The sequence below is a fragment of the Phocoena sinus genome, chromosome 5, assembly GCF_008692025.1.
Source record: "Phocoena sinus isolate mPhoSin1 chromosome 5, mPhoSin1.pri, whole genome shotgun sequence".
NCBI classification, from domain to species: Eukaryota; Metazoa; Chordata; class Mammalia; order Artiodactyla; family Phocoenidae; genus Phocoena; species Phocoena sinus.
The window spans coordinates 62,470,812-62,493,085 of record NC_045767.1 but is presented as its reverse complement, the minus strand read 5'-3'; the positions used below and the strand labels follow the sequence as shown (position 1 = coordinate 62,493,085).

The window sequence follows — 22,274 nt, the reverse complement described above, 5'->3', positions numbered from 1 at the left end:
ATACAATATTTATGGCAATTGAACTGAAATGTGAAAAAATTACACAGAACATAGCATACAGAGACAGGAAGATGGAAAATGTAAAAGAGAAGAAAAGAAATATGGAATTTAGAAAGATATGGCCTAATATACATCTCATTGGAAATCCAGAAGTATGGAGTACATAAAATGGAGGTGAGGCAATATTTGATTAGAAAACATATAAGAATTTTTCAGAAATGTGAAAATGCTGTATGATAGCATTTATATGTGGAATTTGAAAAATACAACAAACTAGTGAATAAAACAAAAAAGAAGCAGACTAACAGATATAGAGAATAAACCAGTGGGGAGAGGGAAGCGGGGAGGGACAAAGTAGGGGTAGGGGAAGAAAGGGTTGTTATGGGATTATATGAAATCATGTGTGTGAAACTTTTTAAAATTGTAAAGCACTATAGAATTTTAAAAAATCTTTCATTTAAATAAGTAAATAAAGTCCTTCAAAAACACAAATGAATAAGTAGTTACAAGAAGGTCTAAAAGCAATAGAATTTATTTTTTAAATCTAAAAAAATGTAAATCCACTTATTCAGAAAGCATAATGTATTGTATACAGAAAAAGTGTTTAAAATTTACATCTAGATACATCATAGAAAAATTCAGAAATCCAAGTACAAAGAAAAGATATTAAAAGCAGCCAGCAAATAAAGCAGATCACCCAAAAAGTTATGAAAATAAAATTCACTGAGATCTTCACGGCATCGATAATTAAGTCCATGAACAGTGGCATAATATCCCCAAAGAAATGAGGAAAAAATCAATATAAATCAAGGATCTTAAGCCAGATCAGTAGCTGGTCTCCAGAGATACTAACCATACCTCTCAATATTCATGTCACTGTGTAGCACTCTCCCACAATGAACTAGAGACAGTTCCGAGACTGGCTTCAATCAACAGAATATTTCAAAAATGGTGATCTGATAACTACGGGCTTAAAAATTAAGAAAGCCTGGCAATGTCTGCTTTTGTACTTTTGAAAGCCCTGATCCTCCATGTCAGTAGTCCAGCTATTCTTCTGGAAAGAGCCCATGACAGAAAGAGGCCATAAGGAGAAGTCAGGTGGAAAGAAAGAGACCTTGAGACTACCTGGAGAGAGAACGAGGCCCAGCCATTTCAGCATACAAGCAGAGTAGGCTTCCAGCTACCACTGCCAGGGCTCCAGACATGTGAATAAACCCATCTTGGACTTCCCAGACTCAGCACCATCTTGCTGCAATGCATAACAGTCCCTAGGCAAGAAAAACCAAAGAACAGTCCAACTGAGACCCCAAACAACCCACAGAATCAGGAGAACTAGTAAAATGGCTGTTGTTTGGAATAGTTTGATATGAAGAAATAGATAACTGAAACACACAGCAAAATTCTATTTCAAGAAAAACAATATACAAACAAATGCTCATGGATTGGAAGAATTAATATTCCATACTACCCAAGGTGATCTATAGATTCAATACAATCCCTATCAAAATCCCAATGGTACTCTTTATAGAAATAGAAAAAAAATTTCTAAAATTCATATAGAACCAAAAAAGACCCTGAGTAAGCAATCTTGAGTAAGAACAAAGCTGGGGGGCATCACATGTCCTGATTTCAAAATATATCACAAAGCTACAGTAACAACAGTATGGTACTGGCATAAAAACAAACATAAAGACCAATGGAACAGAGTAGAGAGCCTAGAAATAAATCCACACATCTATAGCCAACTGATCTTCTACAAGAATACCAAGAACACACAATGGGGAAAGGCTACCCTATTCAATAAATGGTTTGGGGAAAACTGGATATTCATATGCAGAATGAAATTGGACTTATCTCACACCACATGCAAAAATTAACTCAAAATGGATTAAATACATAAACATGCTGACTGGAAGGAAAAACAAAACTTTCATTGCTTAAAGTTGATGCAAGAGTTTACATAGAAAACTTGAAGGAATTCTCGAAAACAAATATTAGAAATAATGAGAAGGTTTAGAAAGGCGGCTGGCTTCAATACCACTGCAGAAAAATCTAATGCATTCATATATATATATATATTTTTATGAGAAAACAAAAATTTTGCATACCATTTATAATAGCAGTTAGAACTATAAGGTATCTAGGAATAAGCCTAGCAAAGCATGTGTAGTACATATGTGGGACTTTGATAACACTTCACTGAAAGACATTATAAAACTACACAAATTGAAGCATATATTATAGGTAACAGATTTAAAGACTTAATATGCTAAAGATGTCATTTTTCTCCAAATTGACCCATACGTCAGAGGAAATTACTAGCAAAATCCCAACAGAGTTCGTTCTTGTGGACCTTAACAAACTGATTCTATTTTATATGAATGGAAAAGTTTCAAGATAAACAGAAACAAAAATTCTCCTGAATAAAAAGAATATGATATGGCTTACCTATCAGATATCGACCTTTTAATTATAAAGCCTTAATAACTATGACGGTGTTAGATTGGCTCAGAACTATGTAAAAAGACTGACCAATGGGAGAGCTCAGAAAAAGAAAACTTGTTATGTGACAGAGGAGGCTTTGCAGATTGTTAGGGAAAGAAAGAATCGTTCAATAAATCATGCTGGTAAAATGTTATCCACATGGAAAAAAAGAATTCCTACCTCACACTGTATATAAAATTCAATATCAGATGGATCAAAGACTTCCTTGAAATTCAAACCTTTAAAATGATAAGATAAAAAAGAGGACCATTTTTATAATTTAGGAGATATAAGTATTTTAGGACTGGGCAAAAAGCACTGATCATAAAAGAAAAACATGATAAATCTGTCACATAAATATAAAAATACAGGCCACAAACTGGCAAAGGATTAACACTGAGACCATAAACAATCCTACAAATCAATGTAAAAAGTTCAAAAATGAGCAAAGAAATTAAGATACCTCACATATAAGAAAACACAATGTCTAACAAAAGCCATTATGAAAGATGTCACCTTCATTGTAATCAGAGCATTGCAGATTAAAACCACATGAGATCCATTTTACATCTATTAAATTTTCCAAATTACAAAATATGCAAGGCTAGAAAAGATAAAAAGCAATAGTGGGAGCATGAAATTTAGTTCTACCAGTTCGTAAAACTTGTAAAATTGTACATGTGCATGCCCTATGACTGAACATGACTTCTAGCTAGATACTCTAAAGAAGTGCTTACACAAATACACTTTGAGTGAAGAATAATCATAATAGTACTATTCGTTTTAGCAAAAAAATTGAAATTACCCAAATGTCCATCAGTAAGAACACTGGTAAATAAAATACGAAGTTATTCAATAAAATATTAGATAGAAGTGAAAATGAACTTTACACAATTATAGATGGAAAAGCAAGACTATACACAGTAGGGTACCAATTTTACAAACGGTAAGCACAAACAAAACCAAACAAGGTATTGTATAGTGATGAATAAAAATATATTGGGGCTTCCCTGGTGGCGCAGTGGTTGAGAGTCCGCCTGCCGATGCAGGGGACATGGGTTCATGCCCCGGTCTGGGAAGATCCCACGTGCCGCAGAGCAGCTGGGCCCGTGAGCCATGGCCGCTGAGCCTGTGCGTCCGGAGCCTGTGCTCCGCAACGGGAGAGGCCACAACAGTGAGAGGCCCACGTACCACAAAAAAAAAAAAATATATATATAGATAGATAGATAGATAGATAGATAGATAGATAGATAGATAGATAAAACTAAAAAATAAAAACAAAGGAATGATTCATAATTTCCTAGTAGTGGTTAACTTTGGTGAAGATGAAGAGCAATTAGGGTAGCAAGGTAAGGGATGGGATGGAGAGAGATAAGTAAGGAGATGTAATTGTATTGATAATATCTAATTTCTTAAGTTATGTGGTAGCTTTACCAGTTTCTCCATTTTATTATTTTTTGTGATATGATGCATATATTGTACAAATATTCTTGTGTATGACTCACATATTACATTTTAATAAGATGATCTTAAAACCAATAGCATTATATAGAAATGGCATTTTTCATGTAAAAACTTTCCCATCTAACTCTCTAAAATATTTCTTGCATAATATGGAATAAGTTTCTATTTAAGAAATTAATTTCTCCTTTCATTACTGTCAAGAAATCTTTTCTGGCTGATAATTAAATAACTCTCATCTTTTCCCCAGAAATCATTTACACATGAAAGAATGAACTGCAACAAAGACCTCTTATTCTTTATATTCAAACTATGTTTTGGCCTCAAATCGTTTTTATCTTTTTTATCTTCTGAGGTATGGATTACTTCATTGTGTTTCTATTTCCACAGAAAATGTTCAACTGGCTTTCACTCTTTGATGAAAGAATGTTAAATAAATAGTTCATATAGGTTCTCATTTAATTGTTTTATGCTACACTGGATGGGGAAAGTGCACCGCCCATGTCTAGCTCTAATAGCAACAGAGCATATTATAACTTATCAATTTAGTATTGTCAGAAAGTATAGAAAATTAATGACACAATTTACTTTTCCACAAATTTACTCATTAATTTATTTAATTCACCTAATTCAACATAGCACCGACTATGTTATAATTATGCTGAGGGATGATAAATGGAAAAGGGAATTTAATAACACTATGGTGTGATTTAGGATGTACAAAAGAATAGGGCTGGCACAAAGAGAGGAGTGTTCAATCCCTCCTGGAGATCAGAGACTGTCTTGACAGATAAGGAAAGAGCTGAGCTTCAGCTTATAGAATGAATGAGAGTTCTTCAGCTAAACATGGTAGAAAAAGCGAAGAGATCATGTACTAAGGCAAAGAAATGGAGAAGAAAAAAGAAATTGACACTGGTCAGTTGAATTGATGACAAATGGCAATCTTAGAATGCTGGATGAAATGTCACACACACACACACACACACACACACACACACACACACAAGTTGAAGGAACTCAAAAGCTGGAAAGAAAATCTCCTAGATCTGGGAAAAAATAATCTCAAAAAGCTAGAATCCTCTTTCCTCTCTTGCGAACATGAGGGACTGAATCTATGAATCCTCCCACCCTCATCAGCCTGCTCCCCGCCACCAACCATGCACACACACCAGATGTGTGCAGTCTAGAGTCTAACATGTACTCAGGCACATTAGATACAGCCTCCAGCTGTCAGCTGGAACTAACTCAGTCAAAAAACTGGAATCCCCAAAGGGCAGCACTGGCTATGAAATGAGAAACAACAAAGACAACCCAAATCCCTTTGAACACTGGCTCAAGAAAGCAACAAAGAAGCACACAGAAGCTGCTCTGGGTGGAAGGGAAGGGGAGAATAAAAGCTGATCTGATCAAAAATTATAATCAATACTCAGAAATGAATTTTTAAGGCTAAGAGTCATAGAATGGAATTAGTATGATAGTTTACTAGATTAACCATGGTAATAGATAACATAGTTAACATCATGCTCATAGATGATAGAATAATCTGAATGAAACTTAAAAAAAAAGTGTTTACAATGATTAAAGGAATAAAAGAAGAAATAGGAAGCATAATGAAAAAACAGAGTACCTTGGGAAAAGTTTTCTTAAGGCCTTTAAAATATAGCAATAGCCTTTTAGAAATGAGAATTTTAATTAATAAAATGAATAACTTAAACAATTGACAGTAAAATTGTTAAAATATATAATAATTCTAAGGAAACCTCTGCAAATACAGCATATAAAGTATTAAAAAAATATTTAACATTAAGGTGGACAACAGAATAAATTATGTTTAACCCATTTATATTTATTTAATATAACTGATGATTTTATTTATATGATATTTTCTCTTTAATGTCACCATGCTGTTTTCTTGTTTTCTTTCTGTTGCCACTTTGCCATATGAATTTTTACTTTTTCTTTTGCTTTTATATTATTTATATTCAATACTAGATATTTGAAAATAAGAATTACTCTCCTATTCTTGATTTCTTAAATTTTATTTTATCCTTAGCTCATTAATTTTATCTATTTATTTATTTTGTTAAGAACAAGTGAGTAGTACATTTTGTGAGCCCTTGTATTAAAAAACAAAAAAACTTGTTTGTTAGGTGAAAACCCTAATTCCACAACATCTTCCCTTCAAATCTTTGAAGGCTTTAGTTCATTTTTCCTTGATATTTCATGCTGCAAAGAATGAGCCTAGGTCTAGACTGATTTTATTCCTTCTTAATCTGTTTGTGCTGAATGGATGCTTATAGAATTACGTTTTATTTAAATGTACATTTCAATTTGCCATGTTTTATCTAAGTATAGGGGTTTTTTTCCTAAATTTTGAAATCAACACTTTCTAACTCAAGGTTTTAATCAACATCAGAAAATCACATTTTCATGCCTTTGATTGTTGCTTCTTGTATGATTGTTTTGGTCTCTTTCAATGGTACTTATAATTATTAGGTTACATCACTTCAGATGAGTCCTTATCATACCTTGGTGACTTTTCATCTGAGCTTTTTATCTTTGTATCTCATTCTGTTGTTCTTCATTCTTTTCCTGGTCTATCCTGATGGCTTTCTGTTTCTTAGAAATTTTGCTTATTGAATACTACTTAAACTTACAAAATAGATTTCTATAAAATCCTCCAGGTAACTGTAATTCTCATTATTCAAATTACTGTGAAATGTCAGGATGACATTCTCTTTCCTTATTTCTATAGTTTGTTTTTTGTTATTTTTGTTCTTCTTTTGAAGTCTTGGTACTGATTGGTATTGATTTTTTTTTTTTTCCTTAAGACATCATGGAGGACTTGGGTTTTTTCTTATCCTTGAAAATATTTTTCTGCCCACTTTCAATTTGGTTGCTGTTTGAATCTCTTTCTTAGATCTAGAAGGCAGATCCATGTGCATAATTTCTAAACCAATTTTCGGTGTCTAGTCATTTTTACTGAGTATAATTTCTCTGGATGAAGGTGTAACCTTCTCCTATCTGTGCTGATTGGATTTACAATGCTTTGAGTCGACTAAGTGTATGAAAATGTGCCACACTCAGCATGCATATCTTTTAGAGATCTTATCGCCTCTATCATTATCCCTGTACTTTTGGCAATTTCATTTTTGACAATGCAATACACTGCCTCTAATTTCTTTCCACATTCTGCCCTGTTGTTTCTGAGGGATATGGAAATACAGCAAAGGAGAGGCAAAGAAACACTGATCTAGTCACTTCCACAAATGATATCTGTGTATTACAGGGATACATTTTTATTCTCATTGGTATATATAGACTATGGAATCAACAATCAGGGACAGGCAAATTGGTTTTCTATTATCTTTCTGTGAAATAGAACTGCTTTGTTTTATGACGTAAAGTACATGTCAGGCACAAATTATTTTTATTAATCCTTTGCAATCTACTCTATAGACAGTAGAAATACTAGATTCTAGCAATAGGTGACCAGTCAGAATAAATTTTTAGAGTAAAGCTCTCATCTTTAATATATATATGTATATATACATATAAAATGTATGTGTATATGAAGTACATATTTCTATATATTTTAGGGGCTTTTGAAAGAGAATGTCTTAATCTGTTAGACTAATACATTTAAATAGGAAGCTCCAGGATATTTCCAGTTTTAAATCTTACCTTATCATGATATACAGGAACATGGATTAACTCAGTGCCAATTGGGAGATATATATATATCCCAAGTAGCAAAAGCAGGTACAAATGGATCATGTCTATATTTCTATGTTCTCTCTCACTTACCTAATACTAGGGAAAGTTTAACTTCATCTCCTAGCCACAACCCAATGTTCTACTATTGTCAGCTTCCTAAATTAGAAACAGTGGTAAAGAGCAAATAATCTACTTCTCTATTTCTAGTCTTGCAGCCTCAAACTAAATAGATGATGGCTACATAGAGTCATGATTAGGAATAGAGATATGTTGAGTCCAGACCAAGCTTGCACACTTCTCACGTACAGTCCTTCCCTGGTATCCAGATGCAAGAGATTGCTTCTAGGACCCCCAGAGGTACCAAAATCTGTGGATGCTCAAGTCTCTTATATAAAATGGCGTAGTCTTTGCATATAACCTACACACGTCTTCCCATATACTTTAATCATCTCAAGATTACTTACAATACTTAATACAATGCAAATGGTATGTAAATAGTTGCCAGTGCATGGCAAATTCAAGTTTTGCTGTCAGGAACTTGCTAGAATTTTAAAAAAATATTATCAACCCACAGTAGGTTGAATCCTCAGATGTGGAACCTGGGGATAACTGTACAAGTTCTTAATCTCATTGAGTTTCAGACTTCTCACTGATAAAATGAAGGTAAGGTGGTGGGGAGATTGGATGAGATAATGTACATAAGGAAACTGGCAAATAGTAACTTCTCAATTAATAATAATTTTTATTTCTTTCTGAACTTGTTTCTCCCTCTGATGTTTTTTCAAAGAAAAAAAAATTCCCTTCAGTACCAAAAAATAGAAAGGTCCCCTTCTACATTTCTTATTAGGAAAAAAAAGTAAGTATTAAATGAAAGGACAGAAAATAAGATCAGGGTTACTATTATTCAGTGTATCCTATTTGTTGTTAACATCTCATTTCTGATTTCATTTCTGGCTGGTAACTCAATATGTATATTAGTCTTATTTGTGGGGATATTTTTGAATTATAAAAATTAAGAGAGAAAGGAAACTGCCTATATGGCAAATATAGACTCAAATTTACTGCCTGCCGATGCAGGGGACACGGGTTCATGCCCTGGTCTGGGAAAATCCCACATGCCGTGGAGCGGCTGGGCCCATGAGCCATGGCCCCTGAGCCTGAGCATCCAGAGCCTGTGCTCCGCAATGGGAGAGGCCACAACAGTGAGAGGCCCGCATACCAAAAAAAAAAAATATATATATATATATATGTATATATATATATATATATATATAGAGAGAGAGAGAGAGAGAGAGAGAGACTCAAATTTAATTTATTTTTAAAAAGATCAGGTTAATCTTTTCCCACATCAACGGAATGCTCTTAAACATAGAAATTACAATCATCATATCACATCTTTGTAATTAACCATATCATAAATTTTTTGAAAATAAGGATTGATTTGATCTCTTTTGTGTCAATCTTTTCACATAGCATACTTGTGAACCCGTTACAGCTAAAATCATTACCCTTCTGGATACACAACATTTTATTTTCATATTAAAGATATTTCATCATATTTCAATACTGATATTTAAATACATCTGATTATACTTTTAATCATTTAAGTTTCTTTGTTTACCATCAAGTCAACTAGAGACATTAGGGTCTAACTCACCAGTTGAGGTATAAAGGTATGATTCTGTTTGTTGTGGCACTAGCTGTTCTTTTATGATCTATCTCAGACCCAAGATTTTTTTTATCAGGGTGTGGAGAGCAAGGTAGGAATACAGTGATTGGCTTCTGGAAAAGATGTATTGATGGGTGCTGAACATGAATCAGAGGGCTTGTGGATAGTACTGAGTAGGAAGTATCTTGCTGAGTTTTTAAATATGACACCAGAGATGGGTCAATTGGTCGGACCTATACAAAGAAAAAATAGATATATATTCCTATATTTTAATAGCAGAAGATACAAAGTATCAGCACATTTCTAAGTTAATTTCCTGAAAATTTAATAGAACATAGTTTTATACATTTTTCTCTACATTGTTAGCTGGAATCTACAGTATATTAATTTATAAAAGATCACAGGATTTGGTCTTCTTTTTACAAAGTCTTTCTGAAATCTAGGTTCCTTGCTCTATGTTATAAATAACTGAGAAACACTCTTAACTGTAGGCAAAAAAATGACCTAGAAAACAAAATAGACATTTTATATAATTTCTAATTAGAACTATTGTTAGATCAAGTGATCTTCAGAAACTAGAAAAACAAGACTATATTTATTTGTTTCCTCTCACATAAGAATGGCTGATAAAAATAGCTAACATGATTCCAAAATTTCAAAGTTTATGGAAAATATTCTTGAATAAATTGTACATAATATGATTTATTCCTAACTTTTCTTCTTTGCTTACCACTTATGGTAACAACTGGGAGAAACTAGGAGAGCATGAGGGAGAGTTAGGCTAGAAGGAAATATTGAGGAAATATGTCTTCTAAAATGTACATTGATATGTCATTGTACACCTTGTAAATAATGTTTGTATGTTTAAATTCTCATCCCAGAGAAGTACTGTTTAATAATTAAATATAACCAAATATTTACAATCATAAGTATTATAATTGATTAGCCTTTTTTTTAACCATCCTCTCAGGTAGAAATCTTGAATCATATGAAAGTCCCAATGTCTGGCATTAGTTCTATCATAGATACTCAACATTTGTTTTTGTCAACAAATATCATAAATAAAACAACACAAAAAATTAGCTAGAAAAAGCTTTAAAATAAGGCAGGGATTTATTTTGGAATGAGATTTAATATGCTCCAAATCGTCACTATATCAATGATGACACTGTAAGTTAGATTATTAAAAGTATAAGAATTCATTTACTGTTATATTAAATATTTGTATCTTCTCAATCCTTTTCGGATGATGTTTGATGACCCACAAAATCTAGGAGAAGAAACTCACCAGTTTTTAATATTTACCTTTAATTGTACAAGTACTGGTGAGCTGAAAACTCCTGGAGGGTAATTTAAGGATATTTGAGAATCCATGCTTGGCTTAAGAGTAAGGCCTTTCTTTGTTACTGTAAAGGACTCTTTCTTTAAACAAGACACAAGAGAAAAGATACCCAACTTATAAACTTTCACTTCAGCACAGGTCACCTGTGTGGATTTAAGGACATTAAGACAATGACATTAAAGGACATTAATAGTGCATTGCTCTGGAAGTACATGCTGTACATATTCTCTGGCTGTGGGAAAAAACAACAACTATATGCTGTCCCTGTAATCTCCCACAATTGAGAATTACTTCATTAACCCCAAATGGATGGTCCTTTCATGAGATCAAGTAGAAGTAGATACTAGGAGTTTCTCAAATTTGAACTACATGATAGAAAAGAGAGAAATAAATGTATTTTTAAATTTAAATTATTCCCCACAAAAGGTAAACGGATAATGGGCAATCACATTTAGTGTTTTCACAAATATTAATTATATTTGGAATCCTATCCTGGACTTGGACTTTAAATATTGCCCTTTATCCAGAAGATTTAACAATGTTTTAGGAATTCCAAGGACTGAAAAATTTCATCATTTGGGTAGTTTACACAAATCCTACAGCACCTATACTATCAGCAAATTCTTCCTGCTGACAATTCACAATCTCTTGATAAAGTCATTTTCTCTATTTCTCTCTTCCATGCAGGGGGAGCAGATGATTGCAAAGAGACACATTTGTGTTTCTTTTTTATATAGTGACATTTAAATTTGGAATGCATATATGCAGGGACATATTCAAGCTTTTTTATCACAAAAAAGGAACTGAGTACATAAATGAAAACAAAATTATCTACTCATATAATCACCAAAGCTTAAAATGAAGAGGAAGACTTAGAAATAATCTGGTCTATTCATGCTTCCCTAAACATCAGCTGGGCTCCACCCAGGCATGAGAGGATATTCATGCAGACACACACACAAACATTTCAGGGACAGTAACAATGGAAAATAATCTATCATTTGAAAACTGATTAAGGAAGAGATTTCACAATATCTTGTCATGAATCCATTGTTGGGAAAATTCAGGGCATGATGGATGTTCTTAATTGGCCAGAGGGAAAATTGTGAGAGGTAAGAAAGAAAGGTTTTCTGGGAACTCATTATGGTTGCCGTGCAGTTAGAGTACATTTGGTAGGTTCTGGGGAAATGGAAGGGTTTTTAAGCAGGGGAGTGTCATGAGCAGAACTCTGATGATGGTTTGTCTGACTCCAGAATTAGAATTCTTAAATGTTGTATGAACCACATAAAAATTTGGAAGGAACCTAGAGTTTAAATTTTCTTGAGCTAAATATAGGGATAACAACCATTAGAAAACTATGAAAGAAAAGTATATGCTTTTATTTTTTTCAGTAAACAATGGCTCTCTTATTTTTTTCTTTTGCATTTTCTATTTACTAATCATCTTGTATACCCATTTGGTGAAAAGCATATGTGCTATGAACTGTTTTTGTTTTTATTATGATAGTCACACAGATGGGTCAAGATTAAAAAGCCACACGTAAGGGCAATGATAACTAGACTATTATACTTACAGACTTCCTAGACTAAATATAAAATGTTTTCGTTGCATGAATTGGCATAATTAGAACAGGCTTAGTTTTCATATTCAACTGTATAACTTTGTTTGTAACTCAGAAAAGACCCAAATCAGAAGAGATAAATTAAAAAGAATTGTTTGCATGTGTGGCTTTTTTTTTTAACATTTATTCCCTGCCCTCTTCTTCAAATAATGATATAAAGATGAAAACTTATATAAAGCTGAAAAGACAAATATTTTAATTATTTAAAAATAAGTTCAGTGATCCACAGAAGAACCTTAAACTTTAACTCCCATCAGCTCTATGCTAAGTTTAATAATTATGTATATATTCTTTCTTCAAAACATATGAACTTGTCGCCATGGATGGCTTGAGAGTTATTATAAGAAAGTTTACCATGAAAAAGATAATTTATTAACTACTAACGTGTTTATAGACTTCCTTTTATCTTCTTAAGTGTTTTTTCTCATTTAATCCTTATTACCCTATCAGGTAGACATTATTATTGTATTCATTTTTTAGATGAAAAAAATTGAGTCATATCAAGGTTACATAATTTACTCAAGTTCACATAGCAGGAAAGTGTAGGAACCAAACTTCAGACCCAGCCAATCTTCCGCGACAACCCACATCCTAACTACCACATATACTGTTTTCCACGTACAGACTAATAACTAGACTTAATAACTATCTCAAGGCATACACACACACACACACACACAAATTGTTGTTTTTACATATTTTTCCAACCCATGAATGATAAAAATAAAGCTAACGTCATCTGGGGATCCTAGAATTCTTAAATTTAGACAGAGGTCCATCCCATTAGAAATGTTAGTCTAAAGCTAGTCTAAGGTGTGAAGCTAATTAAACCATGATGTTGGCTTTGCTTCCCAGGCAAAAATATAACACTTGCTGGGTCCTAGACTCAAGTTCTTCACTCCCAAATTTGACCAATAAGCTCTGCTCTTTTATCTTTATGGATAGCAAAACAAAACAAAACAAAACAAAAACACATGAATTCACCGGCATAAATCTTATCAACCCTTCCATTTTATACCAATGGAATAATTGTATCTGTACTATGATCTGGTAGTCTGAGTAATAGTTAGAAGTCAAACAGCAAATGTATGTGTAGTCAAGGATTTACCAACCTTGTAACTTTGTCTCATTCCTTCCAGTGAATTTGGAGTCAGGTAACTTGATTGAAGGTCTACATCAGACACTTTCACCATGATGTCTCTGTAATTTCCCCTGTAATGTTCAGTAAATGGAATTGCAATGCATATTGGAAATGGAATTCTCTTTTCCATATCTGAGCACTCTACAGTGATAACATTGCTGACCAATTCTTCATTATCACTCACTATTAAAGAACTCATGTTCTTAATTATCCGGCATTCTAGATGTTGTAGAACATAGGACGGTGCTGTAATATAACAAGACACTTGGGTGACAGTATCATCACTCAGCACATCAAGATACCTGCAGGGGAAAAAAAGGACATCATTTTTTCAAATATTTGATTTATAGACTGTATAGTGAAATGCTTAAGAGCACAAGCTCTAGAGACACGTTGTCATGGTATGAATCCCTGCTCTCCCACTTAGTAACTCTGTGACCTTGGGCAAGATATTTAACCTCTCTATGCCTCAGTTTCCTCAACTGTAAAATAATGATAAAATAATACCTATCTCATAGGAAGACTGAGAATTAAATGAACTATTATACAGTAAGTAATTAAAAAGCTGTGCCTGGCACTTAGAAAGTACTATATATATTAAGCTATTGTTACTATTGTTATTACTATTATTATTTAAGCAGACAATTCATTCCTGTTTTGTTCACTTCAAATATAAATCTGAAGATTGCTGAAGCTTCTTGATAAACCAAGAACTAGTGCCTGAATAGTCTTCTAAATTTTGAGGAAAGGTATAGATATGGTACTGGATTTGTTTATTACGTTTTTAAGAAAAATAGAGAAAGGTACAAAAGTACTGTGAATGTATGTTTAATCAAAGTAAATAGAAACAGAATATTTACAGTCCTCAAAGAATCAATCCAAAAACTGATTTTGACAATTGGTTTTACTCTTGCTTTTTGTACCATCACCTTTGCCTAAGATTTTAGAGTCTTATAGATTTGAATTCAGTTTTGAGATCAGTCACTTACTATTTGTTTGACCTTTAACATCAACTATTATTATTAAAATAGCTAATATTTTAGCTCTTTCTATGTACCAGGTTTTAGGCTATACATTATTTCATTCAAATCCTCACACCATGGGTATGAGGTACTACTCACCCATGGGCAGGTACTACTGTCATTACTATTTTACAGATAAAGAAACTGAAGTTTAGAAATTTTAACTTGCTGAGGATCACACAGATGGTAAGTTGTAGAATCAATAAATGAGTCCATCTATCTTTAACACAAAACCCCAAACTTTCTAATATAATATCATACTTCCTCAAATCATTCCAAAACACTGGTTTCTTTATCCATTATGAACTGAAATGAATACCAGGTTCACAATAATGTGAGGATTGAATGAGATAAAATATTTCAACCTCTTATAATAGTGGGTTAACATAAATGAGTGTTCAATAAATGTTAGCTCTCTATATTAAAACTACCAGCTTGCATTTCCTCTCTTCTCGCTATTTCTCATTTCATACCAGTGAAATGATTGAAATATAAACAATGTCAAAGAGAAATAAGAGGATCTTTATAAAATGCAGCATTAATATCAAGTTCTAGAATAATCAGCTTTTAATTATTTTTCAATTAGTAAATTGAATGCTATAGTGCCCCTCAACACAGAAATCTAGAAAATATGTTGAAATTTCAAGAAGGGTTATTTATTTATATTTACAATTCTGAACCCATAAAGTTAGAAGGAATAGAAAATTATCCAGCACATGGGTCTGTTTGAGTCTTCTCTGATCATGGTGATAAAGGTATTTCAGAAAATTAGATACATTGTTTAATATAGGATACAATGATCCAGTCTTTTTCTAAATCATCATAGCATTACTTTATTCATAAATTAATTTAAATCTTTAATATCATAAAATAGACAGTGTTCAAATTTCCCATTGTTGTTTTTAATTAGTTTCTTTTATCTGAATCCAAATAAAAGCCACAAATTGCAGTCAGTAGAATGTGTGTTTACGTCTTTTGCATTATATATGTTTCCCTCAATTTCTTCTGTCCTTCCTTCCTCCCTCCTTTCCTCCTTCCTCCCTCCTTTCCTCCTTCCTCCATCCTTTCCTCCTTCCTCCCTCCCTCTCTCCCTCCCTTCCTTCCTTCCTTTTGGTCTTACTCTCACTCTCTTGGTCTCTTGCTCTCAGGCTGGGGGAATACTACAGATCCAGTCTTGTATAACTTCAAAAATGACTCTCTTTTGTGCCCTGGAAACCCAACTCAATACACTCTTCTTGCAAAAGACTGACAGATGAAGTAGGGCAAGGGGACCTGCAAATGCTTCCATTTCCCCTAGACCTAATCAAATAGATCTAGTCCAGCCACTAAAATAATCACATTGGTTTATTCTAGTGTCGTTTCCCTTTGTATACACTAAGACAACTACCCTGGAAGAGATAGGCTTTTTTCAAAACGCTCTCCAGGGAGGAATCACAACAGATTGTGAGCTAGGTTTTATTTATGACTCTCATCTTTCTTGTGGCATGATGGCTTCCTAGCCTGAGGAATTGCAATGAGTAGTCATCTTCTGAAACATGCAAGCCAAGCAAAACTGGTTTGCATGCCACAAAGAGGAAATCACTAACTAGGAAACACCTAAAGGAGGTGTTAGAGGGAGTGGTTCAGCAATGACTCATTAGTTGATGCTTTGAGTCATTTCTGAATGTGAGGATATGAAGTGTTAATGTTTTTCTCAAGTGAAATGGGCAACCGCATATTGACTACTTTCATAGTTGTTTTGCAGGGGCAGTAAGCCTTTCACACCAGGGGGGGTCTTTCACGGGTTAAATATTACTCCTGTGACACCTATAGAATTCATTAGATTTTCAGACATGCAGGGAACCTTACAGCTAAACCAGCTCAACCTCTTCATTTTATAGATGAGACAACTAAGGTCAAAGCGAGCAAAATGACGTGCCTGAGATCATAGACTCATTCATTCTGTTGTCCTGGAAATGGTATTGTATTCTGAAAGAGCAGACACAGGATAAGTGAAGTTTGGTGGTGTGTGGGAGTGGAGAACGTGAGGGTTGTTGGGGGTGAAATAAATCAACATGCTAATATTTAGCTGAGAGTGAACATCTGCCAAGCAACAAGGCGCTAGGCCCTTTAGGTGATTTTCTCATTTGACCTTACCAAATAATCCCAGCAATAATTTCTATAAATAAGAAAATGGGGCTAAGAAATGAAACAAGTTGCCCAGGGTCACAGAACTAGTAAGTAATAAAACAGGAGATAAATTTAAGTCTGTCTCCCAAACCAATGATTTTTTTTTTTATTCCCCATTACCTTCTAAGGGTCTTAACTTTACTGTGAAAATATGGCTTGTGAATATTTTATTTCATTTGGACAATTATAGATTATTATCCCCTTGTATAGGGGAGATAATTCACAAAATAGATCAGTCAGTTTCAACATATTTTTTCGAAATCATGGGCTCTTTGAGAATCTGGTGAAAGCTCTGGACCATCTCCAAGGAGATAAAATAGGTGTGAAAATATACATTCAATTTTAAGAACCTCCCGAAGCTTATCCATGAGCCCTCCCAGAGTTCTTAACCCACGGGTTAAGAATTTATGATGATTTATAAATAAGATAAATGTGAGAATTCATTTGAGGATATAAATAAAATAAATCTGAGGCTTGGAAATTCTCTTCTAATATTTGAACTCTGCAGTCTCCTAGTTTTTTCTTAGGATAACCTAAAGAGTAGTGATTTAGGAATGTGTCCATGTTCTCGACAATTGTCCATTTTAACTACTTTCTTATACAGTCAATTCTTTCTTCCTTTAAAGAAACCTTTAATATTTTTCCTGAAACTATAAGAAACAAACAATAGTATTAATAGCAGCCATAAACATTTTTATGGGAGTAATTTAAACTGAATTATTGATTTGTAATATCTTTTGGAGATCTGAAATGTATATATAAAATTTTATTCATGTGTAAATATTGTTTTGTATACAAGTAGAAACACACATATAAGCAGGAATATACAAGCACCTCTCACATTATATTTACTCACTCCTTTTCCATGATGTTATGCTTTTGCTTTAGACTCTCTGAATCACTGGGAAGAGGGCTATTCACATATTTACTGGAGATATCACATGTTGTTGAGGATGTGGTAATCTCTTCACTTTGGCTTTCTGAGATCTCTTGAATTTCTCTTTCTCTTGTCTGGATTATGTCATGCATCTCTTCCCTGTTGCTATTTATGTTCTCAACAGTCATGTGTTCTATTTGTTTATCATCTTCATTTTCTGCATTATCTGGGAACATTTTGTTCTGTGACTCTTCTTGCCCTGTTACATCTCCCTTCAATGACGTATTGTTTTATTTTCCCACTAGTTCTAAACTCCTATGTATTTTATTTTTTTTTAACTGAACCTGGTTTGTGTAATGACTTTCCTCTCCATTCGTGGGAGAAACAGTAGCTGTTTCTATGACATTTTGTTCCCCTCTTGCAGCAATGTCTGTTGCTTTGATATCTTGAATGGTGGACATTGTCTGCAGTGGAGTACATTCATCATGCATGCCGCATAAATTACACATCTCCTTTTCTTCTTTCTTTAGAAATGTAGCAGTGCTCCCCAAATATTACTTCTTTTCATGAGGCAATCTACGAATGCAATGATTTCTACACACACATACACACAGAGACACATTAAAAAGAGTAAATACAAAACTAAACCAAATTATGTTTCTCCACTGACATGTAATGAAATATGGAGAAATTACCCTAGAAATCTACAAAGACCCTTACTAGGCTTTTAAGCCTACCTCCCTTCTGAAGAAGTCATTTGCACCACTGTAATTCTCTTAACACATCTAGAAATTGGGGATAAATTGCTTGTTAACATAGTAGAAAAGACTAAATCTAATCCCTCTTGCTTGTGAAAATGCTTTGAATATTTGCAGAAAGGTATCATGACCCCCATCCATAAGATGCCATTCAACTGAAGCCAATATCTCCCTCAGTCAGTCCTCATTTGGTATGATTCTGAGAATTGTTTTTCTTCTTTGAACGTACTATGCAGTTTATCAATGATCCACGTATAATTCTTCACCTAAAGTTTAGCAGAGCTCTCCAGATGAGGCTTGGGTAGCAGGCATACCAAAGCTACATTACTTCTGCTGACGCAGATGCTGTATTTTATTGGGTACTTTGTTTGCTATTATGATTGGATTAGGTTTCTACTACTTCTCCTTCTGGACTTTTGATGACTGGAAATTTTCAAATGAATCTTTCAAAAATAGCTCTAATTATCTCAATCCTCTGATTAGAACCTGGCTACTCAAGGACTAATAAACCAAGTGAAGCCTCTTTGCTCTGGTGTAAACCGTCACCATGATCTGATCGGATATAATCTCTCACTCCATCCCCATTTCTTATTATTTTCCTGTTTGTTCATTCCTCCTCTCCTCACAGCTGGGGTCACCTGATGGCTTCTTACAGGCTTAACAACTCTGCAATCTTTAGAATTCAATTCTGAACTCAAGAATATGTAATTTAAGGCCCTATAGCTCAGTGTTTTCAAAATCATCAGTAAATCATCCTTTAACTAGTCTAGCCTTATCATTGGGCTCCAGTTCCGACAACTTGTTTTTTTGTCTTGTATCTGAGACTCTGTCTTTATTTTGAACTCCTATTCCGGTAGCTGAGTCATCATCATTTTCCATGAATGATCATTTGTGTTGCCTAGGACCACATTCAGTTCTCTCCAGAGATTCCATTACTGGCTATGAGATCCAGCTGATGGTCTCTAGGACATGCTGCCTTTGGACAGATTTCCCTCATGTCCACAGTCTGCCCTCTAGACTGAATTTCTTAACGTTATCTGGGTTCCTGATTGATGAGACCTGCCTGCTTGCCTTGACACGACATTATTTAGAGTTAGATTTGATGATGCCACGTATCTTCTTATCTAGAGTAACTTGTTGTTGTCTGAGATCATAGACATCAGATACCATGTTCTTCCTGCCATGCTGTATTTCACATCCATAACTGGCCCTATTCCCAAGAACCTGCACCCCACTTCGTGTGTGTGTGGGGGTCTAATTTCATATCCCATCCCATCCCATTCTTCCCAGTGTTTTTTCAATTAACAGCTTCAAGTTCAAATAAGTCTAAAAATAGAGTATCATACTCCAATATGAAAATACTGCTTGTCCTGCCTCACACTAATCCTATATTTTCCTACTTCTGAGTGTTGGGTCCTACGAATAACGTCTCTGCTGGAATGCTATTTAAGGCACCCAGTTTCTGGCTGCATAAATCCAATTCATTCCTTAAGCTTCAGGTTAGTTACTGCATTTGTGCTAGTGAAATTCCCCACTCTAAAAATGGAATCTCGCCTATTTCTGAAGACTTAACGCATTTCATTTTTATGTCTCTAATGGAATTAGCCTCAATGTCCCCTGCATTATTGTGCAATTGCCTTAACTGATTTCCCATGTTAAATAGTTAGTCCCTTGTGGACAGAGACTCTATCCTGGTTTTTGTATGCTCCTTAGCGCTCTCATATTTCTTAGAGAAAGAATAAAGGAAATACTTGCCTTGTCTCCAGGTACAATAATTCTCTTTGTCAAGCAGTACATACAGCTGCTGTTAGGTGGAGCACAGAGTCCCTGCAGTATGTTCCAAGAGTTGGTGAAGGGCCTCACTGAGTTCTTGACCCAGAAAGACCACTGTGGCTATCCAAGTGGCCCCGCCAGCCCCTTCACAATGGTCTTCACCCAGGAGCTCCTGCTTTAGCATCAGGTTTTGTCTCCAAATCTGCTTCAATATTTGGCCTAGTTTACCTGAGCCTATGTCTTCTGTATCCATTTTATGCTCCACAGGTGGGATATTTCCTAACAGCAAAGCCTAAAGGTTTAGCAAATTCAAGCTTGGCTGTGTTTTTTTTCTTCTAAAATCTAGGAGATGATCCAAGTCAGCTAGCCAAGCACTTTCCTGCAACATAATAGTTTATTCAGCTTCTTGTTGACCAGTGAAAAGTTACTAGGTGACCAAAGGAGGGGCGTTCCTGCACCATGGGTGCCACTGTGTACAGAATAGATTAACCACAGGGATGGAGTTACCTCACACAATCCCACTTTCCATGTAAGTTTTACACTTTTGATGTACTATGGAAGCCTCCTATACTTTTCAAGTTTTGAGGCAACAAAATATGGATTCTGTGGTAGGACGAGGAGTATATTAATCAAAGGTGAACTCTTTTAATAATACTGCTAATAACTATATGAAACTCAAAAATACTTATGAATGAACTAATATGTTGTCTGAATTGCTTCAAAATAAGCTGGGAGTGTGGGAGCAGTGTATAGATGAAATAAGGTTGGCTGTAAGTTAATAATTGTTGAAGCTGGATATGGTTACATGTGGGGGTCTTTACAATTCTCTCTAGTTAGCGTAGAACATTTTTATAATAAAGAATTTTAAAAATATTACTCTGCTGGAGCAGAGTCTATTACCACTCTGCTCTGTTAGGTTTATCAGTACCTTCTTCTATGGCAGGTCTGCAGTGAGATCGAGATAGGTACTTGGCCTCTTTCCTCTCTGATCATTTCTCTCTAATTAGATAAAATGCTCCTCCACGAACAGAAAGCAAATCTGAAGAGTGTCTTTCTCTGAACTAGCAAGGAATCCACCATGTGTAATTAAAATATAGTCACAGCGCGTTCTCACTGCTGCTGGCCCCTTCGTCGGCACATTTTATATGACACCATGGCGTCACAGGACCTGATACCGGGCGGAGCCCCGGAGTCCGCGGAGGAACCCAGAGCAGCCTGCTTCTTCCTCTGCAATCCCCTCCTCTCATAAGGGAGAACACGGCACCAGAGGGAGAGGGCCGTGCATTCCGGACGGGCTCATGTTCTCTCGGGGGCACTGGAATGAAATGAAAGCTCCCAAAGCACAGCCCGAATCCCTCCTGCCCACAGCCATCACCTTATCTCATCTTAAGCACTGGGCCTGTTAGAGCCACACTCAAGACACCTGAAAGAGGAGACGGGGAAACACAAACCCAGTGAATAAGGAATAGAAAACGAATGCCACCACAGGCGTAAAATACTGCCCAAGCTACTTTTGGTCTGCAGAGGCTGAAGGAAAAGGAAAGGAGCGGCGGTACGAAGAGGGGTGGTGAGGGTGAGGTTCGGGGTGCGGCCTCATTCTCTAGTGGAAATCTTATTTTTCAGTGACCTCTGTTCCTTTAATGCCTGAAATATATGTGTAATTCGCATTATAATGCATACGTGGCTTTAATTTGATGCCGATTCTGAAAACTTTCTGTAGCATGTGCTGTGGGCCAGGCACTCTCTACATGCTGGGAACTTCAGAGAGACTTCGGAGAGAAGCAGGCACCTGAAAAGATGACTAAAATCAGCTCAGACTGTGTTGAGAGCTAGAACAGAAGTATGAATTAAGAGTATCACCAAAGCTTTGAGGAGTAAAAATTTCATTCGGATTGGAGGCCTGGGAGATGTTTAAATTAGGAGCTAAATGATGGGCAGGATTTGAGCAGGCTTGACAACAGAGGGAAGGAACATTCCAGATAGGAAATAATATCATCAAAGGCAGGGAGGCAGGAAATGGCACCGTGTGAACAAAAAGGGAAAAGGATGGCTCTAGAAGTTTATAAGTCTGGGAAGTGGCAAGAGAAATAATTATGGAGAGTCAGGAGGAGAAGCTGGAATTTTGTTTTGCAGACAAAAGAGAGAAATTACATATTTTTGAACCAAGTAAATATATAGCCAAATCTATGCTGTAGGAATGCAGATGGTTTAAATGGTAGAGACACAAGAATTAAGTGACT

The 22,274-nt window shown here is 35.0% G+C and overlaps 1 protein-coding gene across 1 annotated transcript in view; it reads right to left on the bottom strand.

Annotated features, from left to right (window-relative positions):
* Window positions 1–20,287, bottom strand: part of DTHD1 (death domain containing 1) — a 70,854-nt gene extending 50,567 nt beyond the window's left edge. Inside the window, 6 exon segments of the mRNA XM_032631975.1 lie at window positions 9,320–9,564; window positions 10,637–10,816; window positions 13,407–13,737; window positions 17,483–18,059; window positions 18,062–18,097; window positions 20,017–20,287. Of these exon segments, the coding sequence (XP_032487866.1) occupies window positions 9,320–9,564; window positions 10,637–10,816; window positions 13,407–13,737; window positions 17,483–18,059; window positions 18,062–18,097; window positions 20,017–20,287 (1,640 nt within the window).
* Between the last annotated feature and the right edge of the window lie 1,987 nt (window positions 20,288–22,274).